General features: G+C 42.7%; 1 protein-coding gene across 4 annotated transcripts in view; it reads right to left on the reverse strand.

Moving 5' to 3' along the window:
• The window catches only part of NEDD4L (NEDD4 like E3 ubiquitin protein ligase), a 105,209-nt gene that overhangs the window by 51,187 nt on the left and 37,270 nt on the right, over positions 1 to 16,752 (reverse strand). For all 4 annotated transcript variants that reach the window (XM_039566736.1, XM_019280037.3, XM_010414016.3 and 1 more), the window contains exons 3-5: positions 6,083 to 6,164; positions 2,544 to 2,582; positions 1,077 to 1,130 (exon numbers count right to left, since the gene is read on the reverse strand). In XM_039566736.1, coding sequence (XP_039422670.1) covers positions 1,077 to 1,130; positions 2,544 to 2,582; positions 6,083 to 6,164 — 175 coding nt within the window. The remainder of the gene's footprint in view (positions 1 to 1,076; positions 1,131 to 2,543; positions 2,583 to 6,082; positions 6,165 to 16,752) is intronic.

A 16,752-nucleotide genomic window follows, 5' to 3' on the forward strand; every position in this document is an offset into this window, starting at 1 on the left:
ACATGGCAGTTTGAACAGTGCAAGTGGTCATTTATGATCATTATATACAAATAAATACACTCCCAGTCAGCCCACTGTAGAGGCACAGTGCCACTGGTTCACCAATTTACTTCCTCCTGAGGAAAGATTGAGTCATTCGGCTTCCAAGTCCTCTTTCTCCCCAGATTACAGCTTGTGTGGTTTCCTTTGCTCTTTATTTATCAGCAAGTCAGAAGGCAAGAACCTGTTTGTTGAAGACAGATGTTTTTACACCGGGTTTTTTAAAATGAAAGCATCCTTGCAACTCTGATCCTAATTTTCAGAAAGTGAACAAGTTTAGTAAAGGTTGTACTGCCCCCAGCCCAGAGAACATTAATTCCTGAGCTCATGAACAGAGAGATGGTGTTACAATGTTCAAAAGGCAAACCCCCAAGAGCCATCCACCAGTGTGCCACTGCACCGGCATGTTTAACCCCAGATGTACAGAGAACACTGTCACTTATCCCATGAATCATAACTACAACAAAAGCAAGCAAAAGTCAGAGGTGAAAAGCCTCCTCCAGAAGAGCTACTGTATCGGCCAAATGCAGGCAGACTAAACCCACTAACATGTGAGCATTGTGAGGCAGAGAACTGAAACCCAACAGAGCATCATTCTGCCACGACCTCAAACCTTCACACGTGCCTCGTGAGCACAAGGTGCAGCTCTGGTAACCACCTCCCAAAGCAAGATGCAGAAGCATTAAAGGACTACAAAGGCACACTAAAATGGTCAGGGGCTGAAGGAGCTGCTTTATCAGCGACTAAAAAGGTCAGGACTTAATTGGTTTGCAGTGGAGAGGCCTACAGAAGGACAGAGTGAGGGTTTTGCAGTCAGAGGGCTGGGTGAGGAGGACTATTTTGGTCTGACCCAGCAGGGCACTACTTTAGTGCCCTTTTAGTCCCAAACCCAAATGGTTTTTATGCATCTATCCGCATTTCTTGGCACGCTCACTGAAACAACAGTCTAAAGACACCTTTAAGCTGTGCTGTATTTCCATCAGCTGTGGCACACAGAGCCTTGTGATTGGTGTAACACAACCAAGACAAGCACTCACCAGTCTGTTTTCATCAAACACCTCGAACAGGAGCCGATGGTTGGTTGGGTTTACCTGGGAGAAAATCCAAATGTCACTGGAAGTTCAGTAGCTGGACAATAACAGTATCTGCGTACTAGCTCAGGCAGCAATTAAACCAAGGCAACCAGGACAGGACTAACAGCTCTGATGTAAATCTTTACTTAAACTGGAGCACCAGAACCTTGCAGCAACTGGGAAGAGCCTGGCAGTTGACATGAAAGCTTTCATTTGCTGTGCTCAGTTACTGCATTTCCCTGGCAGAGGACCCCCAGTCCCAGGCTGGACAGATTATCAGGGCTCCTTCACTAAGTGATTGATTGATTTACGAGGAGCAGAGTTTTGCTGCATTTCCTTCAGAATTTCACATTCAGATATGTTTCTGACTGTCCATCGCTCACCATTCTCTAGCCCATTTAGCATACATGGTCTTGGAACACTCAACAGAAGTCTCCCCAACACCTGAAAACAGCAAATATACCTCCAGAGACTTATCTGCATTTACTTAAATTGAAGCAGAAAGACTGCCAACATTTAAAAGGACAAAAACAAACATAAAAAGAACTCTGTCAGGAAGACAAAACAGCTGCTATTCAACAACAAAAAGTTTTATAGTGTTTGATCCAGTTGATATATTTTTTCAGAAAGCCTTTGCAAGCCAGGTTACTATGACCAGCACATTTAATTAAGAAAATTTAGAAATAATATACCACGATGCACTGATAATGCTATGGGCTGGCAATGGACTTGTCAGTTTTGAGAAAATCAGAGAACTGTGACACACAAAATAGGGTCTAAATTACTTGACAGATCCTATTATTGCTTAGGACTGTCAAGATGTTTTAACAGAGCTTCTATGAACCATACCAGAGGTTTTGCAGCACTTTTGTGCATTCCCTTTCCCTGAGATTTTAGATTTGTATTACTTAGCTGCAAACCCCAGAAAAGCTGTTTGGTACATGGGTACAAATAAGCATTCCCCACGAAGCTGAGGCCCGTGCACTGAACATTCCACTGACGGCACTGCTCTCCCAGCTCCCATCCCAGCAGGCAGCTCCCCGCGTCCGGCACAACTCCCGCCCAGAACGATCCGCCACATCTGCCCTCGGGCAGCTGCTCGAGAGTAATGCTTGAAACCCCCTGAAATTCTACCTGACCTGCTTTGGTGGAAGCTACAGCTACACTAAAATTCAACCATTCCTCTTTGGAAAAATATTGTCTGCAACTAAGTAGCGAAGTTACTGTCCTTCACATTTACACAATGGCAGGTTGTGAAACTGTTTCTAAGTAACCTGGTGCCAGCTCCTGCTGAGCATTCCATCCCTGCAGAAACACAACAGCAAGTACATCATGGCAAGCAGGTCTTTTAAGTAAACACATGAACAACAAATATAAAATAAGATTAGCTGTGCATGTCCTGATAATGACCGCAAATAAAGAGACACTTACTCTAAAATAAAACTCTTCATTCCATTTTGGGTTCAGTGTCTGTAAAAGAAATAACAGTATTTACATACTAAAGTTTCTTTAGGTTTTCTGGTTTGCAATTATAAAAACATGCATGAAAATGACAGTTTTCTAGGGAAATAAAAGAGAAAGAAAAGCATGTAATAAAAGAAATTGAAAAATATATTGCCATCTAGAAATTCTCTATTGAGTAAACCAAACGTGGGATGATAAAATTTGAGTCAGATGATCCTAAAATAGATGTTAAATATAAATAGAGTTTGATGATTAAAAGAAAAACCATTGAGAACCTATAGAAATAAAACCTGAAGACATTTCATACTCAAGATTAATTTAAACCCAAATTTTAAAAGAAGTATTTTTTAAACACAAAGGTAATTTTAAGGCTACAAAAATATGCTCAGATTTTTACTGTGAAAGAAACAGAAAAATTAAAAAAAGAACAAAAGAAAAGGTTATTCCTTGGAATAGGTACGTTATTATTCCAACCTCTTCCCAGCCCAAGGATTTTAATTTGAACAACCTGACTAAAATGCACAGAATAAACGTGCATATAGATTGCAAGCTGAAGTGAGCTCAAGCATGACATAATAAATTGATAAAAAAAAGAGATGAGAACTACAAACAGTAATTTGGACAATTCAAGCTTGGGTAAGTATAAAAACAATTGGACAATGTGTCCAATGTTTTTGTGCTCATGCCAAATCATTCCCTCATGCTCTCACACAGCAGAGATTTACGGGCAGAGCTGACAGGAAAAATTGGCTCTACACCCACGACAATTCTGTTCTAGCAGAGAAGGGGAATCTTGGCTGTTTATCTTACTCCTTGCTATAGATCCAATAGATTCCTCATGTGCAGGGCATGGGGGCTGACTATACTGCATCTCTCTACAAACTGGGAATACAGGACCTCATGGCAGAGCAGGAAATACTTCCGTAAAGAAAAGATCACTGTAAAGGGCAAGTGAATGGATGAGGGGAAGGGTAAGGATGGGGGTTGTGGGCACAAAGAAACTTCCAGCTTTTTTTCCCTGAAGGAGCACAAATGTATTCAGAAAAATATAAATTAAAATGAAGCAGTGAGAAAAACAATGCTACATTTTAAACACTTGTATTCCTCAAATGCTCCTGCTGTCAGCAAGAGAGGGTACATACAATTTACCAAAGCAAGGACTGCCTTAATACTGAATTTGAGGGCACTACTGCCCATTGATAACCCATTAACTCCTAATGATGCTTAACCACAAAGTTCAGGGAAATCTGATGGAAAGGCAGCAGTCTTTGGTAAATGCCTGGTAACTCACAGAAATTTCTTCCATCTTTACAGGTCCCACTCTTAGTGGGCCGAGGCTGAAAGTGCAAAGACCTGAGTGCCACCGAAGGAGAAGGAATTGCAGCAATAGCTCCATACAGGACATGAGCAGGGCAACAATACCAGAAACTCAACCTCAAGAAGAGCTACATCCTAAAAAGGGCAAGTGCTGCACAAAGGACTGCCAGGAGCCAAGCTGAGCTGGACCTTCCTCGGGTACTCCAGAAGGGTTTTCAACCCTACACAGAAAATGAGGACATGGAGATAAATGATGCTCCTGAGCACTGGAACTCAATGGGGAGACTGAGCATTCTCAGAGACGGAAAACTATTTTTAATATTCCATATGGGAAAGGTAGAAGTCTTCGGAGCTCAGCGCAGTCAAGGTGAAGAAATTGAAGAAACTGGATAATTTTCATCCAAACTTTTAAATTCCAGCAGGAATTTAAAGAACACACTGACCATGTTACAGGATCAGAAGGCAGCAACCAGCAAATCCAGCTTTCCCTACTTCAGAGACATCCTTTCCAGCAGGGCATTCCAAACACAGCTCCAAAAGGAAGTACAATGCATTAACCAAACCTTACAGCTGGATTAACAATGGAGGGAGATAAATCGAAACAAAAAGCCGCAGAAATTCAACCCAGGTAGGTCATGCCACATGAAGCTGACATTCTTCTGGTAACTTTATTTTTTCAGAGTAAGAAAACAATGTACATTTAACCCCTTTGGCTGTAATGAAGCACTCTCAGAGGCACAGTCCAGCTGTGCAGTAGGATACAGATCAGACAACAGCACAGGTCATGGAAAAGGAGAACAAAAAAGGGACACTGCAGTTCCTTTTGCTTTCCCAAAGGCACTCCTGGCAAGGCAGTGCCACACAAAGTTACCCATTCAACTGAGGAACACAAAAACGAGGAAAAAAATGAGAAACTTGTGAAGGGTTAGACACAGTTACAGAGCTGAAGGAGGTAACTGCCAGTCAGTCATTCCTCAGATTGATTGTACTCAGTACATTTTTATTAATGATTTTAACTCAAAACCAAGATAAGCTAATGGTGTTTGCTATTTACAAAATAGAGAGAGGACTGCAAATTGCACAGGAAGAACTCTGCCTTGAGATGAAATTTAACAATTCAAACCAGAAATTACCAACTACAACTTTCCAACATATGAGATAATACCACTGTTACAGAAATGACTGAGAACATCCAGGCTTTAAGTGACTCAGTGAGACGAAACAGTGAAAAAAGGCAGATGCAGTCCTGGCAATGAAACAAGCACCAACGGCTAACCAGGACATCTTTGAAAAATTCCTTTTCCACATCAAATATGCCCTGGTTCCAGGACAAGTTCTGCTTGGATCTTACACACCTCCAGGATTCCACAGTGGTCTTCTCATGACACCTAATGTCCTGGTTTTAGAACCACATCATCCCGGTTTGTGTTTTCAATAACAAAATTCTCCTCACTATTCTGTTTTGCAGCAATGATTTCAACTGAAGCCCTGTTGATTCTAAATACCTCCATTAAAAATGACAACTCATTATTTTCCCTTTTCATATAGCTTATGATTTTTTTTCTCTCTGCCACCAATATCAGCAAATTCAAAAAATATATATATTCTTACAAAATCTTAGGTCCTGATAATGACAAATATCCCTGGTGGAATTTTGTTTGTGAGGATTGAAATTAAGAAATGAAATAAAACTCAATTTTGGTTCTACCTGAAAACGTAAGAATTCCCAGGCTTTTCTTACAGCATATCTTCTGTCATCTGGTTGTTTTAAATTCCCATATTAAGAAAATAATTTTGAAAATGGAAATTCTGAACAGACATATTAAAGAATGATCATTTTTGCTAAAAGTCAGATAGATGATAATTAAAGCAGAATTTCTCAGTCCTTTATTTCAGCCATGTCTTTCAGTGAAATAAGAATTTGATAAAAGAACCTGTGAATGGTGCAGTGGGATTTGATAAGCCAAGCTTTAGGGAACAATATGGAACATGTTAGGTGGTGTCTCCAGGCCAGACACAATGAGGTTGCAGGCACTCGTTCTCTCATTTCGGTTTGGAGAAAAACCACATTATCCAGTTGCTATACATGTACATAACGATTTTAATTAGTGCTGCATTATGTTATACAATTGTGTGCCAGCGTTCTTAATCACTCCAAAGCCATGGAATTAAAAAGAGTATCTACATACCTTTTTGATAGTTTTTGTCTGCACAAGAGCAAGTTCTCTGTTCTCATCTGCTACATACAAGGAAAGTTTCACATATGGGTCACTGCAAAAGAAGACATAAGATTTAATGGCCTATAATTGTACAGCCAAAGAGCATTGCAGAAGGAATTTTTCATTTAACTGGATGACAACAGCACCTCCAAACACTTCTAGTGGAATTGTCTTCAGTGAAACCTCGGAACTCTAGTAAGCTGCTCACACATTGAAAATGAGTGTTGGAATGTGCTCAGTTAAACACTGCCCATGACAGCAGAGATCATTCCCTGCAGCTCTGTCCCTGCTGGGGGCAAGAACTGCCTGCTCCCACACAGCTCCTGCCCACGAGCACGCCCATGGTAGTCCATTAAAACCAGTCAGGGAAAAATAGGAGCCATGAGGTGTGGAAGGGACTGGCTGTAACTAACCCCTGGAGGCTGACTGGAAGTGCAACTGGAAGTATTTTGAAGCAGTGGTTATAATTGTTTTGAGCCATAAAACCAAGCTGCAGTGATTCAGACAGACAGGGCAGTGAGCAACCTGCTCTAGTGGAAGGTGTTCCTGCCCACGGCAGAGGGTGGAATTGGGATGGTCTTTAAGGCCCCTCCCAACACAAACCATTCCATGGTTCTGTGCTCTAAACTGGGAGAAACAGCATCCTGCAGAACAGATGAACTTCACATGGGTACAATGTCAGGAAGTGGAACTGGAGCAGAGCCTCTGCTTGAAGGGAGGAAATGGGTACCTGAGTAAAACCAGGACCCTGACCTGCTCTGGTGCTTCCCTCTCAAGGCTGCAGCACACTCAGCTTAATGCTGATCCAAGGTTTCTTGAAAGCATCAACAAGAGACACTCACAATACCACCAGACACTCAGATTACCAACCAAGTCACCGAAATATTCTCTGATAGTTTTTAAATTTAAGGAACTATTTTGTGACAGTATCACTACAGAACAATCAGTGCTTGCATGTTCATTATACTGGAAACTCCATGTAATTGGAATATAAAGTGCCACAAAGGTGGAAACAAGAATAAACAAGACATCATGTTGGATTGATTATTTCTATCAGTACGTGCACATAAATGCACCTGCTTAAACTGCAATTAAGTTCAGCATTAAGCACCAAGGTTTAGAAGAAAGCAAAGCATCACTTTGATTATAAAGAAATGCTGATGCTGCTTTGAATTGCTTGATGTACTGTGCTAATATTTACAGGTATCCCCCCAGATTTAGGATATCAATCCATACTTGGGCAATGTTGTTTTCAGGAACCCTTAGAAATACTACAGTTTTTTAGTGCTAAAATTTTTTAGGATGAATCTTCTGCCTACAGAAAATGAAAACCATGGAAGTGGCACAGATGATTTTTTTTCCCATCTATTTCTATTTTAAAAAAATAGAGAATAATTAAGTTTATTACAAATTTCAGTAAGGAAATTTTGCCTTTACTGAACAGACTACTGACATGTCTGCCTGCTCTAAAAGCAGGACCGAGTGCGTCAGACTGAGCTGTCTAGCCAAGCTCTCGGTCCTGAGGGTGAGGCTGCAGTTTACTTGAACAATTGGATATTTGAGACTGTTTACTTCCACACAGTTGTTTACTTAAAACAAACACGTAGCAAAACAGAGACTGGAGGCCAAGGAAAGCTGACACTGCCCCAGGTGGAGCAGTGCCACACAGCCCTGCACTGCGGCCACTTGCTCTGCCCCCCAGGTTGCCCACCCCCGGTGGCAGAACAGCTCTTCACGGAGCTTGCACGGGGACGCTGCAGAGGAGGGGTACCAGTTGAAGGCAATGGGCCATGAGGAATGCAGGGGTCCCTTCCCAGCCCCATCAGGCCATGGGGAACACAGAAGTCATCAGTACCGTCAGACAGTTCTTCACGCTGCAGTTACAGGAGCTCTTAGTGACTAGAAAGCACCTGATCAATACTAAAATTCTTACGTGTAGAAGTCAGTAAATAAATAACATCATAAAGCTTTTAAGAAACTTATTACTTAGAATCAGGCTCAGATTCTAACAACTAAATAAGCAGTCTAATTTGCAAGTGCCATTAACTGAGCAGCTTCAGGTGAAATCCAGGGGTCTGGACAGCCCCAGTTATTTGGATCCTGGTCTGCCATCTGCTCTGCAGGTAACACAACCGCTGCTCCCGGGATCCATACAGCTACCAGGAAAATAACACAGAGCAGCTGAGACTTCCTAGGGAGCAGACATTGTAACTGACAAACTGCTGAAGGAATCGGAGAATGGGCAAAGAATGGAAGAAGGCAGAACCCCAATTAAGAACATAACTACAGCAGCAAAACAAAATGACTGGGATCCCAGAGAACAGACACTACATGTCAAAGCAGCAGCAGAAACACTGAGGGAACTTTACCATGGTTAATTGCACCCTGAAAACCCAACTAACTGCAAGTATTCCAGATAAACACGGCATCTTTGCAAGGGAATATCAGTACTGACATGGAAGAGTTATTAGACAAAAACATGAACATCAGTAAAATTGAGGAAAACTTGCAAAACAAAGAAATAAAGCATCTGGTCTGTTAAAATTCAGTGGAAAACCTATCCACAAATTGGAATGAAAAAGACACGAAGACAAGCAGTAAAATACCAGATTCCTGTCTGACAGCAGTGTCTGCAAATGTGTAAAAGGAAGAAAATCCTGATGGTTCAGGTGTCAGAAGACACAGTAATAAAATAAGACCTGCTGAAAGCACAAAAAAACCCCAACAAACCAACAAGACGAGTTTGGACAATGCTCTCAGGCACATGGTGAGATTCTTGGGAGGTCCTCTGCAGGGCCAGGAGCTGGGACTCGATGATCCTGATGGGTCCCTTCCAACTCAACATATTCTATGGTTCTATGATTCTAACTTTTGAGCACAGAAAGCAGACTTGAATCGGTCTGGAGTTGTACCTGCCAGATATTCTCACCCTGAAACTGACTGATTAAAAGCAGGGGAGACAGGGATTAAAATGAAACACTGCTTTCTTGACTCTCCTCTGGCAGACTCACTCACTCCTCAAGAAATCACTATAAACCCCCCCCTTATGGCACTCCTGAAAAGCACCATTCCAAGTGATGCATGAATACTTTCATTGTGCTCTAAATACAAGTGGAAAATAAAGCAGCTCATCCCACAGTTCCTTGTGAATGTCAGTCTCAGACCTGAACTGCTGACTTGCATCAGGATTTAAAAGGGGATGCTGGAAAAACTTAGGAGCGTGACACTGGATGAGCAGAGTGAAGCCCTTCCACTCATGTGGATGACATCATGTATATGACACATGGAACCAACCGTTCTGCACTTTGCTAGGAAAACTTGCTGCAGAGGTTGCTTTGAGGAAAAGTACTGGGTTTGCCTGGGGAAAAGGATAAAGAACTAAAGGTGGAAATGTTGCAAAACAGAAAACTACAAGTAGAAAACTTTCTCTATATGAATTTTTACACCGGTACCAGTGTTAAAATGCCATCTTAATGAAACCTGCAGCACAACAAATTGACAGTCATGGACTGCTAGGAAGCTGTTAATGTAGGAAATATCCAGGTGGAATCTACGGGGTGTTCTGGTAGAACCCCTGCAATACCAGAAAATGGATACAGAAAATGAACCGCAAGCCTGGAGCCTGGGGACACTACAGATGGCCAGCCCATACCCAGAGTTACACTGGCAGCACTCAAACAGTATTGCATCCACAGGGACACCAACACCAGGACATGACAGACTGACAGAGAGCCACCCAATGCAGCGAGGTCGCTGTGCCCAAGAGGTGACCCAACTGTAGTGCAGGACATCATAAACCTACATTGAGGGCAACAAAGAGAACACCCTCTACCTGGGAGGGTATTCCTCACTGAAAGAGAAGCTGGTTTTGCAGTGAAGGCTTACTGGGGAGGGGAAATACAGGTTTCTTTTACCCACTATAGGGCTCCTTCTATCCAGATAGCTCCTTCTATCCAGGTAATAAATCTTCATAATAAAATGCAACAACAAAATACAAGGCAGGTAAAACCCGCTCCATGTGCAGTGAAGGCACAGCTATACTCAATCTGAAAGGTACAGTATTTAATGCTTTACACTTCTTACACCTGACAATGCCATCACACAGGAGAAGTCAGTGCATATATTCATATGTATTATCAGACATTCAAAGGACCAAGTAGTGTTTAAAAGAGAAACGAGCCCAGTCACCATCACACCAGTGACTGGAGATGAAGGGGAGTTGATTTGTGGAACATCTATCTAAAATGCTCCTCGCTATAAAATTGAAAATTATAAAAGCACTAAATCTCATCTATCCCAACATGATCGGCCAAAACCTAAAGAGAACATCGGTGCCTGCCAAGATCAGGAGAACCTTGAAGCTGATAACAGCTCTCTGGAGAATAAAAGGGAATCCTAAGAAAATGATGCTAATAATGAAAGTTATGTTAATCATAATCACAAGTTAGTACAAAGAGAGTTTGGCAGAACAACAGCCATCAAAACAATCTGAGGTCTTAAGAAATCCTTTTTCTGACCTCTGGAATCCCTCAGACATCCAGAACTAGCTATTTGCCACGTATTTGCCACCTTGCAGTGTATGGCATTTTCTTAAAGCTCAAGCAATTGTAGATACATAATTATCATCTTTCATGTGAATCTTTGCATGAAAAGGCAGCTTCCAGCTCTTCTTCTGGAAGACAACAAAAGCACTGATGACTTAAAAACTCCAGCAAAAAATCTTAAGGAAGATCAGCCTCCTTTAAAAATCACATTACTTTGGAGCAGTGTGAAACTGGGGCCCATGAATAGTTTCGTATTTGTTCACTTGAGTCTGGAATCACATTTGCTCTATACTTTTGAAACAGTTTTGAAAGCAAGTCTCAAACTAGCTTCTGCCAGTGACATGATGTATTATTTACTTATTTTAAGCTCCAAAAGAAGGGGGTGGAGAGCACAGGCACACGTGAAAGAACAATGGAACTACTAAGGCCTACATGGCTCTATTTTTATTTTAAAAGCTGAAACCGCCTCCCCACATATAAAATTTAGTAACAGTTGTTATGCAAGTGCGTGAATGCCAGGCTTGTCATGTGCGGGCAAACTTTGCATTTCAAAATAGCCTGACTGGTTTCTGTGGAACAGTCTTGCACCAGATAATTTTGCTGCTGTAAGAAACACAAAACCATTCCCTTTGTGCTGCCTCTTTTCTGCCTCACATATGTGAAAGAACTGATCAACAGCTCCTGTAATTCTGGCTACAGAAATACCAGCACACTCCAACACAAAGGCAGAGAAGCCTCTTCCCTGAAGCCACATCCCAATCTGATTCTTTCCCTGGTCTTGAGGGGTCCTCTATTCGGCTATCGGTTAATCTTCATCCATCCCCTTTTCCCACCCCCTCAACCCATCCAATCTACCTGCGTTCTCATCAGTGCAGGTATACACAGAAAAACATCCTCACCGAGCCCTTAAGGCACGTGCCTCCCTGTACACCCGAGTCAGAGAAGTTGAATGTTTCAACATTCCCCAAAATGATCACCTTCAGATTTCTGTCAAGAACAGTGAAAGACCTCAGGCCACCTCCTTCCCATGGCACTGGGATGGCTGAGGGCTCTGGGTTTGCCTGGTTTGGGGGTCCCTCCACCTGTGGGCAGGTACAGAGGCAGATGTGTCCAGGTGCCCACGGCAGCTCAGCACTGAAGGAGCCAACCTGCTCTGCACGGACACTCCAGTAAATCTGCAGACTGCAGCCTGTACTACTGGAAATGTGCTTTTACAGACAACATGCCTTCAAGACCACCATTTACAAATTCAGATCAGTAACATACACCATCTTCAAGAACATTCATCTCAAGGAATCTCCAGAAAATTATGGGAGCCCCATGGACAGCAGTTAATATCAGGGCTGAAAAGCAGGTTATGCTTGGCGAGAGGAAATTCTGTGAACCCAAAAATGTTTTTCAGAATAATTTAAACACACTTAGAGAAACTCTGTCTGTGCGTGCACTTAGTGGAGCTTAAAAAGTTCCAAAGATGTTTTTAAATTCCAAGGTTTTGCTTAGTCACTTTCAGATTCAAAGAAATGAGGGAAACAAAGCCCAAAACATGCATCATTAAAAAAGATTAGAATTATAACGAGATACTTCTAACCAAGTTTTACAGAGAGCAGTAAAGACAACGTTCTAAGGCAGAACCTCTTACAGTCACTATCATTTTATCCCAATAACCATTGCCCCAGTGACTTTCCCCACTCCTGCACTGTAAGAAGGGAGAAGTACAATAAGAGTACACAGCAATTAACTACAAGGAATGCTCCAGAGCATACCGGCTGTGTGTGCTCCCTGGTTTTATTTTAGCACGAGCCCTCTGGGTTTCATCTTTCTCCCTGTACTGAGTAACATCCATTAGGAGTTTTTCTCACAGAGAAGGAAGATTTTGACCTCACTGTCATACAAGTCTCAGGTCCTGTGACTAAAGCAAAGTACGAAGTGTCTGATCATACAAGGATACAGGAACATCAGCTTCTGAAAAGAAAACAAAACCTTACCTTACCCTTCACCGCAAAGCCAAACTTGCAATCCATTGTGCCTAAGCATCCCAAAATCTCACTCCTCCATGCCAAATCCCAGAGTCATTTTACAGACCTCCCATTTCCCTTCTAGTGTTTTATTTCCCAAAGAAAGGCTCACACTTCATCTGATTCTACAAGAAATGTAGCAAGGCTTTACCAAAGAGCGCTAGAGATAATGACTCACATCATAGACAGCTGCGAAGAAGTGCCTGTGGGTGAAAAAAGGAGTTAAAAATTATACCTCAAACCCCACCTCCAGTGTCTCCACCTTCCTTTACCATGTTATGTTCTAATAAAGGGTAATGGGATGGATTCCTTTTGTATTCTTGCTCTCTTGGAAGACCCCCAGAGCATAAAGAATATTTTAATCTTCCAAAACAGATGGAAGTGTAAATATGGGGTTTCTTCCCTCCCTGAGGCCAGTTTTTTTCCAAAGGTTAAATAAATGCTCTAACAGAATATGCATACATCAGCCCCTGGAGCTGAGGGGCTGATGTATGCATAGATTTTCCTATGCCACTTCACACTCCCAAAATATCTTAACAAGTTCCAAAATCCAGCGGGGGTGGGGAAGGAGAGCGAAAACTCCATGACACCTGGCTTTTGGAACAGAAAAACTCAGCACAGGAATTCCAGGCAGCATCCCTGCCCATGAATGCCACATGCATGGACTGTGCTTGGGAACAGGCTTAGCCAGCACAGCCTGTTACACAGAGGCCCCAGTTCCCAAGGCATTTTGAAGGGACCTAAGTGAGCACTGCTGCTGGAGCTCACTCACCACCCACCCTGTCCCTATCCTGTCCCCTGCTCTGCCAGCAAGCACATACCTCGCACTGCAGAGATGAAACAGGCGGGGAAGTGAATGTGGATTAAACCTGGGTCAGCCTTCCCTCCTTCCTTCAGCCCGGGCTGCCCTAATCCCAGGCCAGATCCTTATCTCAGTCACAGCAGCACCTCACAAGTGCTCATGTGGACCAAGGGCAGTCCTCGCACAGGGCGCAACTGCAGAGCACTGTCAGCGACTTTTGCCAGGTTCTGTGCTCAGCAGAGGCAAGAGTGGTCTGAGCACAGCTCAGCAGCACGGATTTAGCAGGTGTAACTTGTCATCCCATTCCCAGAAAGCATGGCTCACACCGAGCTGTTCGCCCGCCCACGGATGCAGAACCGTGTCCTCAGCTGCTGCAGGCAAACACAGCAACAGAATGGCATTTGACAACAGAAGAAGGCAGAAAGCAAAGGAAATCTATAATTAGTCTGTGGAATTCACTGCGGTTAAGGAATTAGCCAGGTTCAAAAGGGACAAAACTGGCCATGTGCATAAAGAGTAATGAGCTAATTACATCAAAACCTTTTGAATCCACTTGCCTGAAGTCTCATGTTATTCTTCAGCTACTGAGGTAAAACCAAACCCCTGAGAATCACATCACTGTGTTGCTAGTACAAGGCTGAATTAGGTGGTAGAGACCATGGTGAAGGACAGACTTCCAGCAGCCTCTGATTTAAAAAATCCTGAATCCGGGCTGAAAAGAAAAGCTAACTCAGGACAGTCTGCTAAACATGAGATTTTTGGTGCATAACAAGGAGCTGGCAATCTTTCATCTAAATATATTCACCGATCTTCATTGTGCAACATGCCACTAGGTAAGGAAATAATACCCTCACAGGCAGGGAGGAAGGTTATTTTTCCAGCTATTTTATCCCCTTCCCATAGGAAATCTTTACCAAGAGCACACAGGTTTCACAGCGATTCCTCCACTTTTTCAGCCCCATTCAAACCTGTATCCTACAACGTCCCAAAGAGCAAAGTGTTGCTATGTGATTACTCCTGGAAAGACATTTCCCAGGTGCCACCCTGAAAGCAGCTGTAACCACAGGCTCCAGAGGTGTGCAGGCAGCTCAGCTATCTTCACCCCCAGGGCTGGCTCAGGCCTGAGAGACACACAGCATGCTGTGCTTCAGCTCACAGCCTGGCAAATGTTTTGCAGGACATACCTGGAGTGCTTTCAGATCACTGGGAACATCTATCCTAAAAGCAACAGAAACAAGTTTAGTTCTACTAAAAGCGAAAAAGACAGAGGTCTGATAGATAGTGATGCAAAAGGGACTATCTTTTCAAACCTCTAAGTCTTACGGATGATAAAGTCACATGGAAAGGGCAAATGAAGATTCCTCACCTAATGAAATTTAGCCTTAGATCCCAAATAACTCTTAACTTCTATAATGGGACAGCCTAGAATGCTAAGACTTCCAATTTGTCACTGAAAACCACTGAAAATCACTGAAAATGTCATGCCAAGTGCACCAGCAAATACCCTGCAGAAGCCGCTATAGTGTTTCTCATTGCGTCATCCTCAGTGTGCACAAAATGAACTGAACAAGTGCCAGCTGATGAACTCAGGTGAGTATCAATAAAACCAGTAATGTTACATCTATTTCCAGGCACTAAAAACCAGATCTCAGTTTCAGAAAACTCCCACATACTGATGGGTCTCAGAATCCAGTGTCACTTTCTAACCAAAAAGGTGTATTTCAGCAGTAGCAACAGGAGAGATGCCTTGTTATAACCAGCCACAGAAGGTTTGTATACAATCAAGTCAAATGCCAAACAGGCAAAATAAAGAAACAAAATAAATATAAATAAATAAAGGAATAAAAGCACTATTCAGGAACTTAACACCAGCAGTGAACAGTCCCCTGCAGACCCTCTGTCCTGATCCATTGCTCTCACCTTCAACCTGCTCCCAGCTGATGTACCAAATCTATTTTCACTTAAAGAAAAGAAACAAAGAACTGGAGGACAGCCTCAATTTAAAGATATACAGTGCTGAAACTGCTCATCTGACTGGACACACCATTCCTCAGTGTTAAATAAGTCACTGTATTATTCATTCCACAGGAGCACAGTGTAAGCTGGATCATCAGCATGTGAAATCACATAAAACATTCAGGACACTCAATGGAGACAAGCTACTGGTAGTAAGATTCAGGGTGATCCCAATGTAGCATATTGAATATAAGCACAAATGACACAAAAATACAGCAAAGAATGAAGAATTAATTATTTACGTTGTACAACACAAAACATCTTTTAAATCTTGGCCTTCAACAGGCAGAGAGGACACGGAGACATAAAGCAAAAGTTCAAAAGGCAAAAGACACTTCTATTATGCTTAAATTTTAAGGAAAGCAGCAGAAGGAAAAGTTTCTTACTCTTCTGTGTACTTGGGGTAATAGCAAATTCTGCCTTGCACAAAAGCCCTGCCATTAAGAGACCTGAACCATTGACCTCTACCGCAGGAGGGGAACTGGGAATGAGGGCTGGGTTTAATGAATTAAATTCCCCAGCAGTTACCGTGCCAGCAATTGATGAAGAGTTATACAAACACCTTGCAGAAGACACCTGGCCTCCACTGTTTGAAGGAGCCACAGTCCCAGCAGCAGAGGTTGGGCAGCCTCATCCTTTGCTGGTACTTGCCAAGCCCAGCCACATCAACACCTGAATGCCCTGTGCCACAAGCCTTTAGCAGCTGTAGTCAGCAGAAGGCCCAAACTGTGACACAACACAAACATTTTTGTTTCCCCTGGCTGCCAGGTAAATGTCAAACTCTGCTTTTTCTCCTTGAAATATTTGATGCCACTACTTTCTTTCCTGAACCTGGCAAAGGCTGTGATTTCCCAGGCTGGTGTGCTCTCTCAGCCACGACCCTTGGAGAGCCAGCCTTTAACTCACACTACTGAAGGAGCTGGCAACACCAGGACATGGCAGGAGATGGGGTATCATGTGCTTGTGGCCAGAAACACCATTTCATTTGCTCCTCCTCAAGAATGCAGCATTCCTCTTTACCCAGCAGTCTGAGGAAAGGTTGAACTTCCGTTCAAAAGTATGCATCTCCTGCATTTCTGAGAGAAAGCCCTGAGGAAGGGATGCTCAGAACTGATCCCTGACCTGAAGATTTTTATTTTTAATCTCTTGGTGCAGACACAGCTATAGCTTCAAGACGACCCACATTTGCTACTATGTGATAGTTCCCAAGACTGCAGTTTAATTAAATTTTCTTTCTACATCAAGAGCAGACAGGAACCATAA

The sequence above is a fragment of the Corvus cornix genome, chromosome Z (genome assembly GCF_000738735.6).
Source record: "Corvus cornix cornix isolate S_Up_H32 chromosome Z, ASM73873v5, whole genome shotgun sequence".
NCBI classification, from domain to species: Eukaryota; Metazoa; Chordata; class Aves; order Passeriformes; family Corvidae; genus Corvus; species Corvus cornix.